Source organism: Sus scrofa, chromosome 5, assembly GCF_054392235.1.
Source record: "Sus scrofa isolate SSC_HxYL_T2T_F1_AM1 chromosome 5, Sscrofa_HxYL_maternal_Yorkshire_Landrace_v2.0, whole genome shotgun sequence".
In the NCBI taxonomy this organism is placed as follows: Eukaryota; Metazoa; Chordata; class Mammalia; order Artiodactyla; family Suidae; genus Sus; species Sus scrofa.
In genome coordinates this window covers 20,955,496-20,973,167 of record NC_139387.1, presented here as the reverse complement: position 1 = coordinate 20,973,167, position 17,672 = coordinate 20,955,496, and the positions used below count along the sequence as shown (strand labels likewise).

General features: G+C 55.1%; 1 protein-coding gene across 6 annotated transcripts in view; it reads left to right on the top strand.

Moving 5' to 3' along the window:
- SP7 (Sp7 transcription factor) overlaps nucleotides 1–17,672 on the top strand; it is a 39,174-nt gene that overhangs the window by 16,549 nt on the left and 4,953 nt on the right. For 2 of the 6 annotated variants that reach the window (XM_084955813.1, XM_084955814.1), the window contains 3 exons: nucleotides 12,439–12,567; nucleotides 13,314–13,591; nucleotides 14,027–14,094. In XM_084955813.1, the coding sequence (XP_084811939.1) occupies nucleotides 12,542–12,567; nucleotides 13,314–13,591; nucleotides 14,027–14,094 (372 nt within the window). In that variant the 5' untranslated portion in view covers nucleotides 12,439–12,541. Of the gene's footprint in view, nucleotides 1–5,523; nucleotides 5,739–10,432; nucleotides 12,108–12,438; nucleotides 12,568–12,994; nucleotides 13,034–13,313; nucleotides 13,592–14,026; nucleotides 14,095–17,672 lie in introns of those variants that run through there. The other 4 variants (XM_084955816.1, XM_084955815.1, XM_084955817.1 and 1 more) reach the window with 4 other exon arrangements.

Here is a 17,672-nt window from a genome sequence, read left to right as displayed (position 1 = left end):
GTCCGTTTTTCGGTCTTTACCTGAAATGTAACCCTGGCTGGCCTGTTGTTAGGACCCTTGGAGACCACCTCTGCTTTATCACCACCTTGCAGGGGTGCCTAATGCCTATCTGCCTATCTCTCGCTCTCTTTTTTTTTTTTTTTTGTCTTTTTGCCATTGTTTGGGCCGCTCCCGCGGCATATGGAGGTTCCCAGGTTAGGGGTCTAATCGGAGCTGTAGCCACCAGCCTACGCCACAGCCACAGCAACGCCAGATCTGAGCCGCATCTGCGACCTATACCACAGCTCACAGCAACGCCGGATTCTTTTAACCCACTGATTAAGGCCAGGGATCGAACCCACAACCTCATGGTTCCTAGTCAGATTCGTTAACCTCTAAGCCATGATGGGAACTCCTCGGCCTATCTCTTTGCATCTTTAGTTTTCCTCTTTGCAAGTCTGAACCCTCTCCCCCTGCCCTCCCCTGCTCCAAGAAACCTGATTTTGTTTCCAAGAAAGGATCTCACAACCATAGAACTTTAGAGATGAAAGCAGCCAAAATACTAAGAATCTCTACCATTTGTTGAATCCTATTTTTTTTTAAGTGGCCTTTATTAAGGATAGCCATTTTAGGGGTTCCCTCAAGGCTCAGTGAATTAAGGATCTGGTGTTGTCACTGCTGCCGCTTGGGTTGCTGCTGTGACATGGGTTTGATCCCCGGCCCTGGAACTTCTGATTGATGCAGCCAAAAATGAAGAATAGGCGTTTTTGGAGTTCCCAGCATGGCGCAGGAGGAACAAATCTGATTAGGAACTATGAGGTTGTAGGTTCAAACCCTGGCCTTGATCAGTGAGTTAAGGATCCAGTGTTGCTGTGAGCTGTGGTGTGGCTCCCAGACGCAGCTCAGATCCGGTGTTGCTGTGGCTCCAATTAGACCCCTAGCCTGGGAACCTCCATATGCCACAGGTGTGGCGCAAAAAAAAAAAAAAAAAAAAAAGAATAGGCACTTTCGATTTTGGCAATTATCTTCTTAGAATCTATTAAATTGAAGATGTGACTTTTCTTGTTTGGGGACATATTAATATGCTCTTTATTAATGACATCAATGATTAAAAACCTATTCCAGCATTGCTGAGATAAATTAGAAAGGAACCTTAGCACTCATCAAAGTCAGGGGTTCTCAATTAGATGTAGCCAAATTCGTTTCTTTTCAGATGAAGAAAAGGAGGCAGTGAGCCGGAAAGTGGGTGATCTATGCTTTCAAATATGGCCCCTCACTTTTTCATGTATCTTTTTCCCTTACCCAGATTGCTACAATCCTAAAAAAGCAAGCATTGAAGGTCCTATGTAGCATTTCTACAATATTTCAATCAAGGGACCACTCAATAAATCCTAGTGACTACTAAATTGACGAGTAGCTTTTATACCGGAGCTAGAGTGAGAAGTGGCAGGCTCAATAGGTGGCTGGAAGATGATAAGTATACTAGATAGAGGGCTTCTAGACAGATGGAAGGTAAATCATTAAAAAGTGAAAAGGGAGTTCCCATCATGGCTCAGCAGAAACAAATCTAACTAGTATCCATGAGGATGTAAGTTCGATCCCTAACCTCACTCAGGAGTTAAGGATCAGGCGTTGCCGTGAGCTGTGGTGTAGTTTGCAGACACAGCTCAGATCTGGCATTGCTGTGGCTGTGGAAGCCCTAGTCTGGGAACTTCCATATGCCACAGGTGCGGCTATAAAAAAAAAAAAAGGAAAAAAAGATGAGGCTTGAGGCATCCCCTCCTCTGTGAGCTTGAGATGTGAAAGAGGAGGGTCTGCCTTTTAACTAGGCCACAGGACTGAGGAAAGGACACAGTGATTTTTGACCAGGCTGATTACTTTGTTTTTGGTTTGTTTGTTTGTTTTGTCTTTTTGAGGGTCATACCCTCGGCATATGGAGGTTCCCAAGCTAGGGATCTAATCAGAGCTCTATCTGCTGGCCTCCAGCACACCCACAGCAACGCCAGATCTGAGCCACATCTGCAACCTACACCACAGCTCTGAGCGATGCTGGATTCTTAACCCACTGAGCAAGGCCAGGGATCCAACCTGCAACCTCATGATTATTCCTAGTCGGATTCATTTCTGATGCGCCACGACGGGAATTCCTGATTAGCTTTGGTTCTTTTTTTTTTTTTTTTTTTTTTTTTTTTTGCTATTTCTTGGGCTGCTCCCTCGGCATATGGAGGTTCCCAGGCTAGGGGTTGAATCGAAGCTGCAGCCACCGGCCTACACCAGAGCCACAGCAGCACTGGATCCGAGCCGGGTCTGCAACCTACACCACAGCTCACGGCAATGCCAGGTCCTTAACCCACTGAGCAAGGGCAGGAACTGAACCCGCAACCTCATGGTTCCTAGTCAGATTTGTTAACCACTGAGCCACAACGGGAACTCCAGCTTTGTTTGGTTCTTCGTATGATTCCCTCATCCTTCCACCGTGACCTGGTATCTTAGATCTTCTGGAACTTTACAGCTTCAGATATCTCCTTTAAACCAGTGAGATATTCCAGAAAAGAGCAGACTGCATATCTCCTCCTCCTCAGCTTTTCCTTCCCCTTTTTCTTTCTTTCTTTTTTTTTTTTTTTTGGCCACACCTGCCACATGCGGAAGTTCCCAGGTCAGGGATTGAACTGATGCCACAGCAGCGATCTGAGCCACCACAGTGACAACTTGGGATCCTTAACCTGCTGCACTACAAGAGAACTCCTATCCTCAGCGTTTCCAATACTCTGTCCCATGTTGTATCCATGCCCAAATCTGAACCTTCCCAGCAAAAGACACATAGGCAGGATATAAGAATTAAGCCCCAGAACTTCAAAGGCAGTGGGCAGAATAGGATTAGATTAAAGAGTGGGGAGTTCCCAGTGTGGCTCAGCAGAAATGAATCTGGCTAGCATCTGTGAGGATGCAGGTTCGATCCCTGGCTTTGCTCAGTGGGTTAAGGATCCGGCCTTGCTGTGAGCTGTGGTGTCGGTTGTAGACTCTGCTCAGATCCCAGCTTGCTATAGCTGCGGCCTAGGCTGGTGGCTACAGCTCTGATTCAACCTCTAGCCTGGGAACCTCCATATGCCGCAGGTGTGGCCCTAAAAAAAAAGAATTAAAAAAAAAAAAAAAGAGAGTAAAGAATGGGCTGAGCTGAATATAACAAAAAAAGAAACAGACTCACAGATATAGAGAACAATCTAGTGGTTACCGGGGGGAGAGAGGCACTATAGGGGTAGGAGATTAAGAGCTACAAACTATTATGTATAAAGATACAAAGATATATCTTTGTATATATCTTTGTATATAGGGAATATAGCCAATATTTTACAATGACTATAAATGGAATGTAACCTTTTGGTGAGTCACCAAACTGTTCACCTGAAACTTACATAATATTGGACATCAACTATACTTTCATAAGGACAAAAAAGGAGTTGAGCTAGGGGTACAATTCTCATGCTCTTCTTCTCCACCTGGCTGAGAGAAAAGGGATTGGGGGATCAGAGGTGGGGGGTGGAGGGTCACCAATGAGCCCCAGGTCCCCAGGCTCCTGTGGCGGCCAAAACTGGGTCCACTGGACACCCTATACTTCTTCTGTAGGAATTTGGAATTAACTAGAACATGCTCTGAGAGTAGCACTGAGGAGGAGAATTGCAGACCTCCTCTACCCCAGTCCCCAGAATCTTGGAGAGATGGATCAGGCCTGAGAACCAAGCAGAAATGGACTGGGGTGGTGGGTGCTGTCTGGCAAGGCACAGACAGCCCTAGATGGCTCAGGCTGTCACCTCACCCATTGTTAAGTAGGGCCTGCCCGCTGTCCTATCCCATCCCGTATTCTTGGATTCCTAATGTCTCATTATTGGCAGGGAAGGCCCAGGGCTCAGGGACACTTTCCAGGGGTAAGGGACAGGGTAGAGAAAGAGTGTGGTCATCCCTGTGTGTTGAATGTACTTACTTGACTTCTATGTATGTCTCCTTCTAAGACCTGGCCCCTGCTGCTGTCAGCGTCGTCACCATGAATGCCCATGGGTGTGCAATGGTGGCATGTGGTGCGTGCCTTTGTGTGTCAGGGCAGGGGCTCCCTGTGGTGTGCATGTGTGTTGGGAGGAGGTGATGGCGAGAGCCTGGCTCCCTCTCCTCCTCCCCCAACCCTGCTCCCATCTGGCCTTGATCAGCCGGTCCCTGGGGAGGGAGCCGCGGTTTCGGATACAGGAAAATGTTCCAGGAAGCGGCCACTGTGCTGGGCCCTGCTCAGGCTCCCCCAGCGGAAATTGTTTCAGGAGGGAGGAGGAGAGTGTTGAGATAGGATTAAGGGAGGAGGGGGTGGCTCTTGGCTCCCCTCTCTCCCGGATAAAGTAGGATACGTTGATGGGAAGCTCAGGTCAGCCAGGAACCTGGGGATGCTGCTACCTAACTCACCTAATGTAGGAAAACTGAGAGCCAGCGAAAGAGGATTCCCTTTCTTATCTGGTTCCTTTTCTAGTGACGTTTAAGAATTGGGATCTGGGTGGCCCCTGGGGGTCCTTTTTCTGGCTCTGCTGGCCGTGTACCCAGGCTGAGGACCAGGACACCTGGGTCTTGTCTGAAAGTGGTGTGACTTGATGGGGCTGGGGAGTGGGGGTGGGAGGGGGCATAGGATTCAGCCTCCTCTTCTCCCCACTGAGGGGGCTTTGAAGCTTGGATCCAGGACTGGGAGGGCTGCCTAATTGGGATAATGGAGGTTAATGGGGCGCCTGGAGGGGGTGGCCACGCTCCTAGATCAAAGAGGCCCGCTCTTCCCAACCACCACAGCTGGAGGTCACAGCTGGAGGGGGAGGGGCAGGGGCTTCGGGCCAGCCAGCAGGGGGTGCTCTGGCCCCTGAATGCCCGTCCTCTCGAATCTCTGACCCCTTCTTCGCTTGGAACTACTTTTACCTAGAGAGTGCTGGTGGGGAACGGGGGATAGCGGAATGGGGGGTATCCTGAGATTCAGACTCTTCTTTGTGTGGGTTGATGCCGAAGAGAAAGGGCACGAGAGGCGGGCAGCCTGGGCTCGACGGCATGTTAGCGCCTTTGGGACCTCGGGCACGGCAGGGTCCCGAGGAGAACGCCTGGGATCCAGGTCTCGGGATGGCCGGGGCTGGGGAGGCCGGACTCCAGTCCCAGGTTCAGGCGGTGGAGAAAGGCCTGGGCGGGGCAGCTGGGGGCGCTGGCTCGGGCGGAGGGGAAAGGGGCACACAGAGCTCCCCGCCGCCGCCTACTCCCCCCTCCCCCCGGTTGGCGCTCCCTCTCGGGCTCTAATCGGCGCGGCGGCCGCAGCGGGCAGAGTCAGCGCCGCCAGTCTCCGGGACGCGACTCCCAGCAATTGTGGTCGGGACCGCAGATATGCAGCTGCCTCCTGCCCGGGCGCCCGGCCCGGCCGGCCCCGCCCCCCCGGCCGACCCCGCCCCTCCGCCTCCCGGCCGCGCGCGCGCGCGCGCGCGGGGACACTGAGGCACAGCCGGGAGGCGACGTCTCCTGCCGCCCTGAACCCAGACCTTTGTGCGAGAGCCGGCTGGGGACGCCCTTGGCGTCTCCCTGCAACTCCAGACCTCACGATCTGCTCGTCCTGGGCCACCTATCCCCGGAGTTGCGGGAGCTGGGACTGAGACCACCAGTCTTGCCTTAGCTTAACCGCTGGCCGGGCCTCAAACCTCCAGGCCAAGAAAGTCAAGCAGTGCTTGCTTTGAGATCCAGCGGGGAGCGTCCGACTGAGGGTGTGTGCGGAGGACATGGTAGTGGTGATGGCTGGGTCCCAAGAACCCTCGTTAACCTGGGCAGTGGAAAAAGGCAGGATGGAGAGGGGTGGCCCCTGCTGACTCTGAACCTACAAAGAATTCCTTCCTAGGAGAGGAGAGTGGAGGCGGGGGTGGGGTGGGGTAGGCAGAGTGTGTGTTTTGGGGTTCTCCTGGAAGGCTGGAGGCCAGGCCCTCGGATGCAGCAGGGCCCTTCACTCTGTTGACCAGTCCCAGGGGCTGGCTGTCAAGGGCCATTCTCAGGGAGTTCCCATTGTGGTACAGCGGAAACCAATACCGACTAGCATCCATGAGGATGCAGGTTCTATCCCTGGCCTCGCTCAGTTTAAGGATCCGTCCTTGCAGTGAACTGTGGTGTAGGTTACAGACTCAGCTTGGATCTGGTGTTGCTGTGGCTGTGGTGTAGGCCAGCAGCTGCAGCTCCGATTCAACTCCTAGCCTGGAAACCTCCATATGCCGAGGGTGCGGCCCTAAAAAGTGCGCGTGCGTGTGCGCATGAACACACACACACACACACACACACACACACAAGGCCATTCTCAGAACTGAACAGATGCCTCTAACGTGTGTGTCCCTCTGCACGTGCAAACACCAACACACATATCAAGGGAAGTCATATTTGACTGCTCTGTCTGGCTCACTTCTCACAACCACTCAGTCGCCAAGTCCTCCCTATAGCACCTCCTAAACAGCACCTTTCCAGGGACTCTTCCTCCTCGCCTCTGCTGCTACAGGTCCCATCTTCTCACCTCTTGCCTGGACTGCTGCTGTAAACTGGTCTTGCCTCCAACAATACTAATAAGCACCATTTATGGAACAACTACCAAGTGCCAAACTCTGTGGTAAGAGTTCCACATGTATTATTCCTAATCCTTATAACAACCCTGGGAGGTTGCTGTATTATGTTTCCCCTTTCTAAAGAAGAAGCCTCCAAGGCATCAAAGGTTAAACAGCCTGCCCAACCTTACACCATAGTAAACAGCTGACTTGCCCAGAACTGCCTGGCTCTCACTCCCTATTCCATTCTCTTTTCTGCAGCCAGGGTCATCTTTCTAATATACAAATATTCACATTCGCTGCCCTGAGGGTCAGGTTCAGATGCCTTGCACAGCTGATCAGACCTTCTCCATCAGCCTCTCTGTGCTTTAGTCTCACTCAAATTTCAGCACCTCAGAATGTCAATATTCCCTCAGACCTCTGGGCCTTTCCATACACTCTCCCCCTGCCTACAACACTCTTCTTCTCTTCCCCTGGCAGACTCTTAATTATCCTTCCATTTCTTTACCTAGTCATCCCTTCTTCCAGGAAGCCTTCCTTGATTCCCCCAGCACTGGCTTAGAATCACTTTTCTGTTATTGTTGTTGTTGGTCTTTTCTAGGGCTTCACGGGCGGCATATGGAGGTTCCCAGGCTAGGGGTCGAATCAGAGCTGTAGCCGCTGGCCTGTACCACAGCCACAGCAACATGGGATCGGAGCCACATCTGCGACCTACATCACAGCTCACAGCAACGCAGATCCTTAACCCACTGAGCAAGGTCAGGGATTGAACCTGCAACCTTATGGTTCCTAGTGGGATTCATTTCCGCTGCACCATGACGGGAACTCCCACTTTTTTTTTCTTTTTATGGCCACACCTGTGGCATATGAACGTCCAGTGGGAATTGCAGCTGCCAGCCTACACCACAGCCACAGTAACACGAGATCTGAGCCACATATGCAATCTACACTGCAGCTCGTGGCAACACCAGATCCTTAACCCACGGAGTGAGGCCAGGGATCGAACCCACATCCTCACAGAGACTAGTCAGATTCTTAACAACTGAGCCACAATGGGAACTCCTACATTCACTTTTTTTTTTATCTCCAGTATTTACTCTCTTAAGATACTTCGTGCTCTTTGTGCTGGTTACTGGGTCTGTCTTGTTCACGGTTGTATGCCCGAGCCTAGCCCTGTGTGTGTGGCACAAAGTAGGTGTTTGCTGAGCATTTGTTGAATGAAAGAATGTGCCTCTGGTTCCGTCTGCAGCTTAAAAAAAGCTGTGCTCCCAAGAAGAATCTAAGCAGGTCAGGGGGCGTGGGGTGGAGTATGTCTAAGATTTTGAAGGACCATTGCCTTTGGCTGTTCAGCCCCATTCATTGCTAAGGACAGAAAATGTGAGAGGACCCTATCACCCAAGTTCTCTTTGTTTAAAGAGTAGTATATTTCATGTATCAGATTCCAGGGTATCATTCTTACAAAGAGGCACTTGCTGGAGCTGGCCAAGATGACCAGGGTTTTAATGCCATGCCGACCCTTTTGAGACACTCACCCAGCGCAGGCTCCTCTGTTCCCGGATCAGGCCTCCTGGTCTTTCCTTTCCCTCCATTTTCCTCCTTGTCCCCTGCCATCCTGGCTCCTTCCTCTGCCTCCCAGAGCTCTTCTCCTTCTGATTCTGATCTGCCTCCCCTGGAACTGCTATATTATTTCAGGGCTCAAATGTCAACTAAGGAGACTGAGGCTCAGGGCAGAGGGGTGCCAGGGCCAGCACCACGAGTGGAGTCCTGCCTTGTAGCCCTGGCACTGGGGGGTGGGGTAGGGGGTGACCCAGCGGAGAGGGAGGGAGCCAAGCTATGCACAGACGTGTAAATGTGCACGTGTGGATGTTGCAGCGGGGACCTCCTTTTTCTTTCTTTCTTTCTTTCTTTTTTTTTTTTTTTTTTGCTTTTTAGGGCTGCACCCAAGGCGTATGTGGAGGTTCCCAAGCCAAGGGGTCCAATCGAGCTATAGCTGCTGGCCTACGCCACAGGCGCAGCAACATCAGATCCGAGCCACATCTGTGACCTACACCACAGCTCATGGCAACGCCTGATCCTTAACCCACTGAGCAAGGCCAGGGATCAAACCCACAACCTCACGGTTCCTAGTTGGATTCGTTTCCACTGCGCCCCAATGGGAACTCCGGGAGCTCCTTTTTCAAGCCATCCTAGGCAGAGGTTGCTGGCCCCCTAAAAGCTTCTCTTCTTTCCCGTGTCCTCAGTTTTGCCTCCCAGAATGGGACTCTCTTCCCTAGGCTCCCTGAGCCTCGGCTCAAAATGTCAAGGCACTGGGCAGGGGCCACATCCCAAGGTCATGAGCGGATCTTCCCTCCACCCAAGGAGCCAGTTTCCCTCTTTGCCAGCCCGGTGGCTTTTGGAGGACCCTCCCAGATGAGCAGCTGTCCCTCGAGGTCTCTCCTCTGTGTCCCCCCATCTCAGTTCCCTCTGATGTCTCTCCCTTTGTCTTTCCGTTTCCCTGTCTCGGGGTGCCTTCTTCGTTCCTGTCCCCTCTGTGTTCTCTGTCACTCGTGTCTCCACTGGAGACAAGGGTTGGGCCTGGGTGCCTGGAGGGGTAGTGTGGCCAGAGCAGGGGCCCGGGACATGAGCGCAACTTTCCAAGCTCCTCTTCCAGGCCCCTGTGGTTGGGGAGCTCCACAGAGGGAGAGATGAGTCAGCAGGGCCGCAGCGCAGGGGGGGTCTGGGTGGGGGTGGGGATGCCGGGGTTCCCCAGGGCCGGGGAGTTTGCTGGGGCCATCTGGGTCTCTGAACCCAGGGTGAATATGGGGAGGAAAGATCAGCGAGTCCCCTAAAGGTGCCCTGTAGGTTCCTACACCAGTAGGAATTTCAGGTAGCGCTTTGTAGGACTGGCAGCGCCCTCCACAGCACCCCTATGTCCAGATTCTTTAGGAGGAAGGGTCCCTAAATCCTCTCTGGGAAACCTCAGGGATTCCTGGAGCTGTAACCTTGTCATGATTGACCTGTGTGTATGTGTGTGACATTTGCCATATATGTAAATGTGTGTGATGATGTGGGGCTCTTTGAGTCCCTGCAGGGGGCATTGTAGGTGACCGTGGGTCTATCCGCATGCATGTCTGCTGGTGTGGTCCTTTGGGCGATGGGAGGTTAGGGTGGGCGTCTTGGTATGAGCGTCCTCTGTATAATATCAGTATCTCTACCAGTGTGTGTCCGTGCGTTCATAATTCAGCACGTGTACGAGGGTGCCTCTGAAAGTGTGTCACTCACGAGGTGCGTATTAGGGACGTGTTGATCTGGATCTCAGGGGCTCTGCTGGCTATTCACTCTGTGTCTCTCTCTAGGGTAGCCAAACCCATAACAACAACAAAGGAAGGGTTAGCAGTCCCTTTGGAGCGAGGCTCTCAGAGGAAGCCCAGCCTAGGAGGGTGGGCGGAGGGCAGTGGGGTGGAAGGAGGCGGCTTCCCCGAGGAGAAGGGAGGTAGAAGTCACTTTCCCCAGGGTTCAGTCTCTCCGCCCCCACTGACCTGTCCAGAAAGAGCTAAAGAGGACTGAGGCAGGGTCCAGATTCAACCCCCTCTAACCTAGAAATCCCACCCTGATTCTCCTAGGGGAGGGAGGAGGGAGGGAAGGGAGCGGTCCCTGTGGTTCAGCCCCGTCCTGGGGTTGAAAGATCAGAATGGCACCATCCCACCCCTTCCTTCAGGGGCGTCCATCTCTGGAGCTCAGCGTCTGGGTGGCCATGGGCGGAGGCTGAGGGGCCCCCAGGGTGGTGGGGGGTGGTGGATAGAAACCAGATGCCTAGGGGGTTTATACTGGAAGGACCAGAGCCGCAGCCTCTACCCGCCCTGCCACATGGCGCCTCTGCCTGCACTGCCCCACCCCCTGGGAGGCTGGGCTGAGGGAGGCCTGTGAGGGTGGAGGCAGGTCCTTGGTCAGGGCTCCCAGTTGCTGACCCCAGGCCCTCCCCCCCCGGGGGGGGGTGCTGGGAAGGGGTGGGGGAACAGTGGGGCTTCAGCTGGGCTGCAGGACGATCTTAAAAAAGGGTGTGGAAGAAGTCGGAACCCAGGGTCTTGCAGGAGAGGTCTGGGGGCTGCAGGCAGCCCGTCTGCCCTTGGTGGGGGGGGCTCTGTGTCCAGGACTGTTGTCCCTGGGTTGACACATCAGGGGCCCTGGCTCCCATCTTCCTGGGGACTCTGCCCCTTCCTTGTCTTTCCCTGACACCGCATCCCTTCCCAGGTAGGATGAGGGGTCCAGGTCCCCAGAGGAAGTGAGCAAGGCTGACCTTTCCTACCCTGTCTCCTCTCTCAGCCCCGCATCTCCTTTCATGCTGCCTCCTTTCCTTTCAGCTTCTTCCTTTCCTGCCCCATCTCGTTGGAGCCCCAGCCCCTCTCGCACCCGCCCTCTCTTCTCTTTTCTCCTCTGCCTCAGTGGTCCACCTGATCTAAAAGCAGCTGGCTTTTCCGCTGGCCGCGCCGTCCTTTCTCCACAGCTTCCCCTTTTTCTTCCCAAACTCTGACTGCGGAGGGGGGAGGCGGGGCAGAAATCCATCTGGCAGCTCAGGCTCAGAAGCACCCCCCCACCTGGGGGAGACTTCGAGGTCATGGGACACCCCACCATGGGCACTTCCTCTTGGGCAGACGGGCGGGGTGGCCCTTGTAATCATCGGACACAATTACGCACTATTTATACTCCATCCCCGCCCCCCACCTGCCTGGCCGCTCACCCTCTGCCACTGCTGGACCTGGCCAGGCCTCCGGCTAGTCTCCCTGTCCTGTCCTTCAGAAGCCATTGTCGCCTCATCTTTGTTCCTCTGGGCCAGTTTCTTTTCCTTTTTCATTTTTTCTGCTCTGTTTTCTTTTTTTTTCAAAGCCACATACTAGTCTTCTGTTTTCCTCTCTTCTCTCCCTGTATATCCCATAGCTTCTCTTCTGATTCTCTTAGATTATTTCATTGTTTCTTTGGCTGTGGAGGCCTCTCAATCTTTCTGGGTTTCCTCTTCTTCTTCTTCTTCTTCTTCTTTTTTTTTTTTTTTTTTTGCTTTTTAGGGGCGCACCCGCGGCATATGGAGGTTCCCAGGCTAGGGGTCGATTTGGAGCTGCAGCTGCCGGACTATGCCACACAGCCACAGCAACACAGGATCCAAGCCACGTCTGCAACCTACACCACAGCTCATGCAATGATGGATCCTTCACCCATTGAGTGAGGCTGGGGATTGAACCTGCGCCCTCATGGATGCCAGTCAGATTCGTGAACCGCTGAGCCATGATGGGAACTCCTCTGCGTTTCTTCTTTTGCTGCTTTGCCTTTGACGGCCAGCCACCTTGGCTCCCTAACCCGCTCCTCAAAAACTGGGCCTAAAGGGTTCCTTGAGAGAAGTCAAATCGTGGGGCTGGAATCCCAATACCCCCACCCCATCCTCCCATGAACTTTGATTCTGCCTGCCGGTTAAATGGAAGTTAACTCTCCCTGGACTTCCAGCATCTCCTGCTCCCTCTCTATCTTTTCCTTGGAGAGGTGGGAGAGCAAAAGGAGCCAGAAGTGGGCACCCAGGAAGAGAAAGTGAGGGGACTGGCTGGGGAGTGAGGGAGTGGGGACGGACCAGGCTCCATTCCTCTGACGGGCAGGGCTGGGAGCGGGGAGAGGGGTGTGTTGGGGAATAACTTGCAAAACAACCCCAGCTAGCTGGGCCCCTCACATGCTGGTTCTACCACTCAGCTGCCCTGTACTCTCTTTCCCATAAACTCACCTCAGGGCCCAGGTTTCAGTTAATAGACTTTTTGGATCTCCCTCTTCCAATTGGTTGGCTTTCTTTATCTTCGTCTTCGTTTTGATGAGAAGTCAAAGTTGGGAAGTCCTGCCTAAGCTCTAACTTCAGTTCTCCTTGCTGCAGAGGGAATTAATGCATGGCAAATGAGAAAGGGAAACAGGCCCTCCCTCCCGGGAAAGCAGACCACTCATGAGAAGAACTATCCGTCAAAGGACAGAGATTTGCTATGTGGCCGAGAAGGGCTGAGGAAAGGTAACCAGCAAGGAGTGATGGAGGCTGGGGCCTATCTTTTGGGAAGACGTAATTCAGAGAGGCTAGGATCAGGCATGGAGCAGTTGACCCAATGTTCTTCTACCCCCACCCTCATTCCTGCCTGCCTTAGATGTTCTCAGAGCCAGAAGATCTAGTTTCTGCCCCACAAAGTGAGGTCGGCCCAGGTGTCACTTCCCAAGAATGAAACTGAGGCATTGGAAGAAAGACTGGGGAGCCCCAAGCCTGTGCCAAACCCTCCCCTGCTTCTCTGGCCCTGCCTCAGGGCCTTGCTCTGGAACCTACCTCGGTGACCCTAAAAGCTTGGGCAGCAGAAGCCTCCCCTCCCCACCCCCCCGCCCCTGCCCAGAGCACACCCCCCTCCTGGCTTTCACAACACACGTACACACTGTGCTCCTGATCTAGGGGCGGATGACTGGGGAAGCAAGCATCTCTGTGGTCAGCTCGGGTGTGTGTGTGTGGTGTGTGTGCCTCCAGCCATGTCACTGTGATCATCTGTGTGCGAGTTTGTCTCTGTTCATTCATGACAGCGGCTGTGCCCGTGTGGGTAGCACTGTGTGTGTGGACGTGTGCCTGTATCCTCCTGTGTCTGTCCATGAGTGTGTATGTCATGTCAGTGTGTTCCAGTCTCTCTGTGTGAGTGTCGTCCCCAATCCCCCATCCCCCCCCCTGGATCTCTAATTAGTGGTTTGGGGTTTGTTCCTTTTCCCTCCTGTTCCTTCCCTCAGCAGCAGCGGCGGCGGCAGCAGGAGCAGCAGGAGCAGCAGGAGCAGCAGCAGCAGCCGCCGCCGCCACCGCTGCCGCCGCCGCCGGCCGCCGACCCAGCAGCCAGGACTCTGGAGTCAGAGTAGGATTGGAGGATCAGAGCCTGAGAGGCAGCAGGAGTGGAGCTGGCCTAGGAGAGGAGCGGAGCCCTCCCAGGACCCTCGGGCGACCCCTGGCCAGCACTCCCAGGGCCAGACCTCCAGAGAGGCGAGACCCAGGACACCCAGCCCCAGGCCCCCAGGTACAGGACACAGGAGGGGCTCCCGCAGATGCTAAGGGATGGCCGGGGGCAGGGTGTGGGACACCTGGGCCCACTGTCCCTTCGGCCCTTGGCCTCAGCGGCCCCCAGCGTGCCCTGACAACTTGCCCTGTCCCCACCCCCTCTTGCTTCCACCCCTTCCCTGGGAGCCCCGTTTCTCCTCTCCCGCCCAGAACCCTTCTTTGGGGAGCTCAGCAAATGGAGCAGGAAATTTGGACCCTCTGCCTCCCTCTCTCGCCCTGCTCATTGGATCCGGAGCCTTCTCCGCTGGGAAAGCTGTAATTAGAGGGTGGATCCCTACAGACAGAGAGCAGCCCCCCCACCCCCCACCCCCCAGTCCCTTCTAACTTTAGATCTCTTCTCTCCCATTCTCCCATTCTCCCTCCCTCTCCCTCTCCCTCTCTCTCTCCGGCTCAGCTCTCTCCATCTGCCAGGCTCCTTGGGACCCGTTCCCCAGCCTCAGGATGGCGTCCTCCCTGCTTGAGGTAACTGCCCCCTCCTCCCCCCAGGACACCAGCCACGATCTTAACAGTCCCAATCCCTGTCCACCTCCCACCTCCCAACTCAGGCAGACAGTTGCTGCTGTGCTGCTTGTCACTTCCAGGGGGCAGAGGAAGGGGGGGCAGGGGGCAGGGGAGGAGAGAGCAGGGCCAGGGGTCAGAGAGCAGTCAAAGGAGGACAAGAGAGGGGATTAGGATAGAAGGCAGGGACCCCTAAGGTCAGCCAAGCCCGGCAACTCTGAGGAGTGGAAAAGGGATGGAGAGAGGAGGGAGGGGAGGGGGGCGTGAGGACGGAGGAGTGGGGGACAGATAAGCTGGTGGCAGACAGGGGGAGAGAAAGAAGGCTGGGGACTGGCTGAGCGGCACGGAGTAGCCATGAGTACATGGCTCCCTGGGGGTCCTGGCTCTCGGGGCTCTGAGCCTGAGCAGTATCTTGCCTGGTTTGTAGGTGGGGAGGGGGCTGGGCCTCCAGGCTGGGGCTGGCATGTGCTGGAGAGGAGGTGGGCACTGAGGGAAGGGAGGGGGCTGTCTGTGCGTGGAGGGGGGGGGCTGACCAGAGGAACTGGGCTCAGGCCTGAGAGGCAACCAAGGAGGAGGGCCAGGGTCTGAGGCCGCCTGCCCGGCTCACAAATATTTAGCTTTCAGCCAAAGACAAACTCAGCTCTATTTTGGGAGTGGGAGGCTCCAGGGCGGACTGGGCCACTTCCCCTCCAGGCTGGGACCCCGGCATCCCTTGCCTCTGGCACTGGGGATGGAATGAACTAGGGTACCATGGGGGTCAGGGGTGGGGACTTGGGGGATTCATGGCACGTAGCTGGAAAGGGGGGCTCGGCCACTCAGAGCCTGTTTGAATGTCCTGGGTTCTCCTTGCTTCTGGGTTTCTGACTCTGTCTCTGTCACCACTTTCTGTTCTCTGGGTCCCTCAGCAAGAATTTGGGACCCGAGAGCCCTCCCTTAAGCTCCACTCCCATCAGTAGCCTTGACCGTCTGTGTTTTGGGGCCTCTCCGAAGGCCCCATCTCTGCTCCCAGGGCACTAGCTCAGGTCCAAGAGGTGACAGACCAAACAGGAAGCCGACTCAGCCTGCAGCAAAGGTGTGTGTGAGATGGAGCGGGAGTTTTTTAACACCTGTGTTCATTGGCCTGCGTGTGTCAGAATGAAAGCAGCACACCTGCACGCGTGGCTGGCTTTGGGGGAGCACAGGTGTGTGTGCGTGTGTAAGCTGAGTCACCTGAGTATCTGTTAGTCTAAGTGGGGGATGGCATGTGTAAGGACAGCAAGTTTGCGGTGGAGTTTGAGGGAATGGCATGCCAGCTGAGGTGGATACTGTGACCCAGAGGAAGTCCCCAGGTGCTATGCTCCTACCCCCTGCTGCAAGGAGGGCAGATCGTTCACCCCGCCATCTCCCCAGATTGAGCCATCATCGAAACACTGTGCTTGGTCTTGAGGAAGCTGGAGAACTAAGGTGCATCCTGGGTCCACCCCAGGGACGGGCAGTGTCAGTGGGCGTGGGCTTCATGCCAGAGTTGCCAGCGTGGCGCTGGTGCCTGTGGGAGCGGCTGGGCCAGAGGCCTGCTGGAATGACACGGGATCGGGGTAGCACTTGGCAAGAGGCGTGTGTCGTGGAAACCGGCCTTTCATGTCCCTTGCTTCCCATGAGCCAGAGATGCCCCCAACACCAAGGCTTCCAGGCTCTGTCTCTCTCACCTACTTTTGAGGGGACACCTGGGCCCTCAAGCTTCTTCCCCCACCCCCACCAGGAAGCCCTCCTTGGCAATGAGAAGAACTTGGGGGTTCAGAGAGGGAAGCTTGCTGGGAGGCTCTGCCTGGGCTGAGTTCGGTGCAGAGAAACAGGGGGGAGGGAGAAAGGGGAGTGGGGGCCCCATGGAGATGGAGGCTTGGAAGTTGGGAGAACTAAACTGAGAGCGGAGATCTGGAAAGTGGGGCCTTGGGAGCCTAGAGCCTATGGCAAGTCAGCCCTCCGCAGTGTCCAGCGAGCATTCCAGTGGGAGATCAGCAGAAAGAGGGGGCTCCCCTCCCTGTCTGGGCACAAGAGCTGGGACAGCTCCTTATCTGGTTCCTTCTCTAGAGATTCCCCCTTCGGTCCTTAGAGCCTGTTTTGTGGTGGTGGTGGTTGTTTTTAACGGATGGTGGGTGGAAGTAGGAGGAAAAACAGCTCAAAGGTGGGCTTCTGGGCCCCCGGAAATGTGATACATTTGCCCAGGTACGGGGGCGCGTATTTAGAGCCCTTCCGCAGGACCCCCCTCCCCCGTTCTCTGGAGACCCCAAGCAGCAAGAGAAGGAAACTGAGGCTGTGGCGAAACCTAGCCAGGTGGCCAGCTCTTGGCCTCCAGAACCATCTCAGTGGGTCTGGTGTCCTGTTCCCCCTGTCCCTGCCCTCGGGGGACCCTGGGGATCTCTGCTCCCCAGGGCTGGGGTCTTCTGTTGGCCTGGGGCTGCTTGCCTTCTTTCACCCCTCCTTCCCTCCCCACCGCTGGGTGGGGTCCCTGGGCTTGGCTGAGGCCCCTGTGGCCACAGTGTGAGGGCCGGGCGGGGGGGACGGCGTCGGCGTTTTTAAAAATAAACCGACCGCAGGGAAACCAACGGAGCCGGGCGGGCAGGCAGAGGGGGAGGGGGTGGTCAGGGGGAGAGGGAGGGGGGAGTGGCCTGGTCTGGGGGTTTTCTGGGGCCCAACAGCATGGGGATTTTCTTGTAGGTAGGAATCTGCCTTCCTCCTCCCTCTCCCCCTTCTCTTTTTTCGCCCTTCTTTCTTTTCCTCTGTTTTCCTGTGTCTTCTTTGCCCGTCTCTTTCCATCCCCGCTTTCTTTGTTTATTCTACTTTCCTCTTTTCCTCCTTTTTGTCATCTTTCCCTCCCTTCTCTTTTGGGTCCCTGCCCACTTCTGCCCATTCAGGCCAGCTCCCTCTCTGGTCTCGCTTTCCCCCCGGGGGGCTTTTAGGTCAGGTCTTCCCGCTGTAGGGTCCTTTGCTCAGGAGTCTCCTTGGCACTCCAGGTTTCTGCCTCCTTTCTGCTAGGATTTGCCTCCTGCCCCATCAGCTTCCTTGCCTCACCCACCCCCCCTGCCTGGCTCCAGGGAAGGGTCCAGGGCTTTTACCATGGCCAGATTTGAGGAAACTTGCAGTGGCTCAAACTTGGGGGTATGTGGGGGTCAACAGGACCTCAGAGAGAGGTATCTGGGCAGGGGGAGCAGCAGATTTGCATCTGGAGAGCCATGCAAGACCGATCACTGCACATACTCCTCACTGCAACCCTTAGATCCCAGACCTACCTCTAGGATTCATGTCACAGGCACATACTACCCATACCGCATCGTAGGAGCTGGCAGGCAGGTCTGAGAACCCTGGATTCTTGGGTTCTTTTTCAGTTTTGCCCAGAAGTCACCAGGTGGATGGTTTTCTGAGGACCCCCAGTCAAGAAATTGTACATGCACGGTCGGTTTTTTTTTTTTTTTTTGGTCTTTTTGCTATTTCCTGGGTTGCTCCCGTGGCATATGGAGGTTCCCAGGCTAGGGTCCAATCGGAGCCTACACCAGAGCCACAGCAAC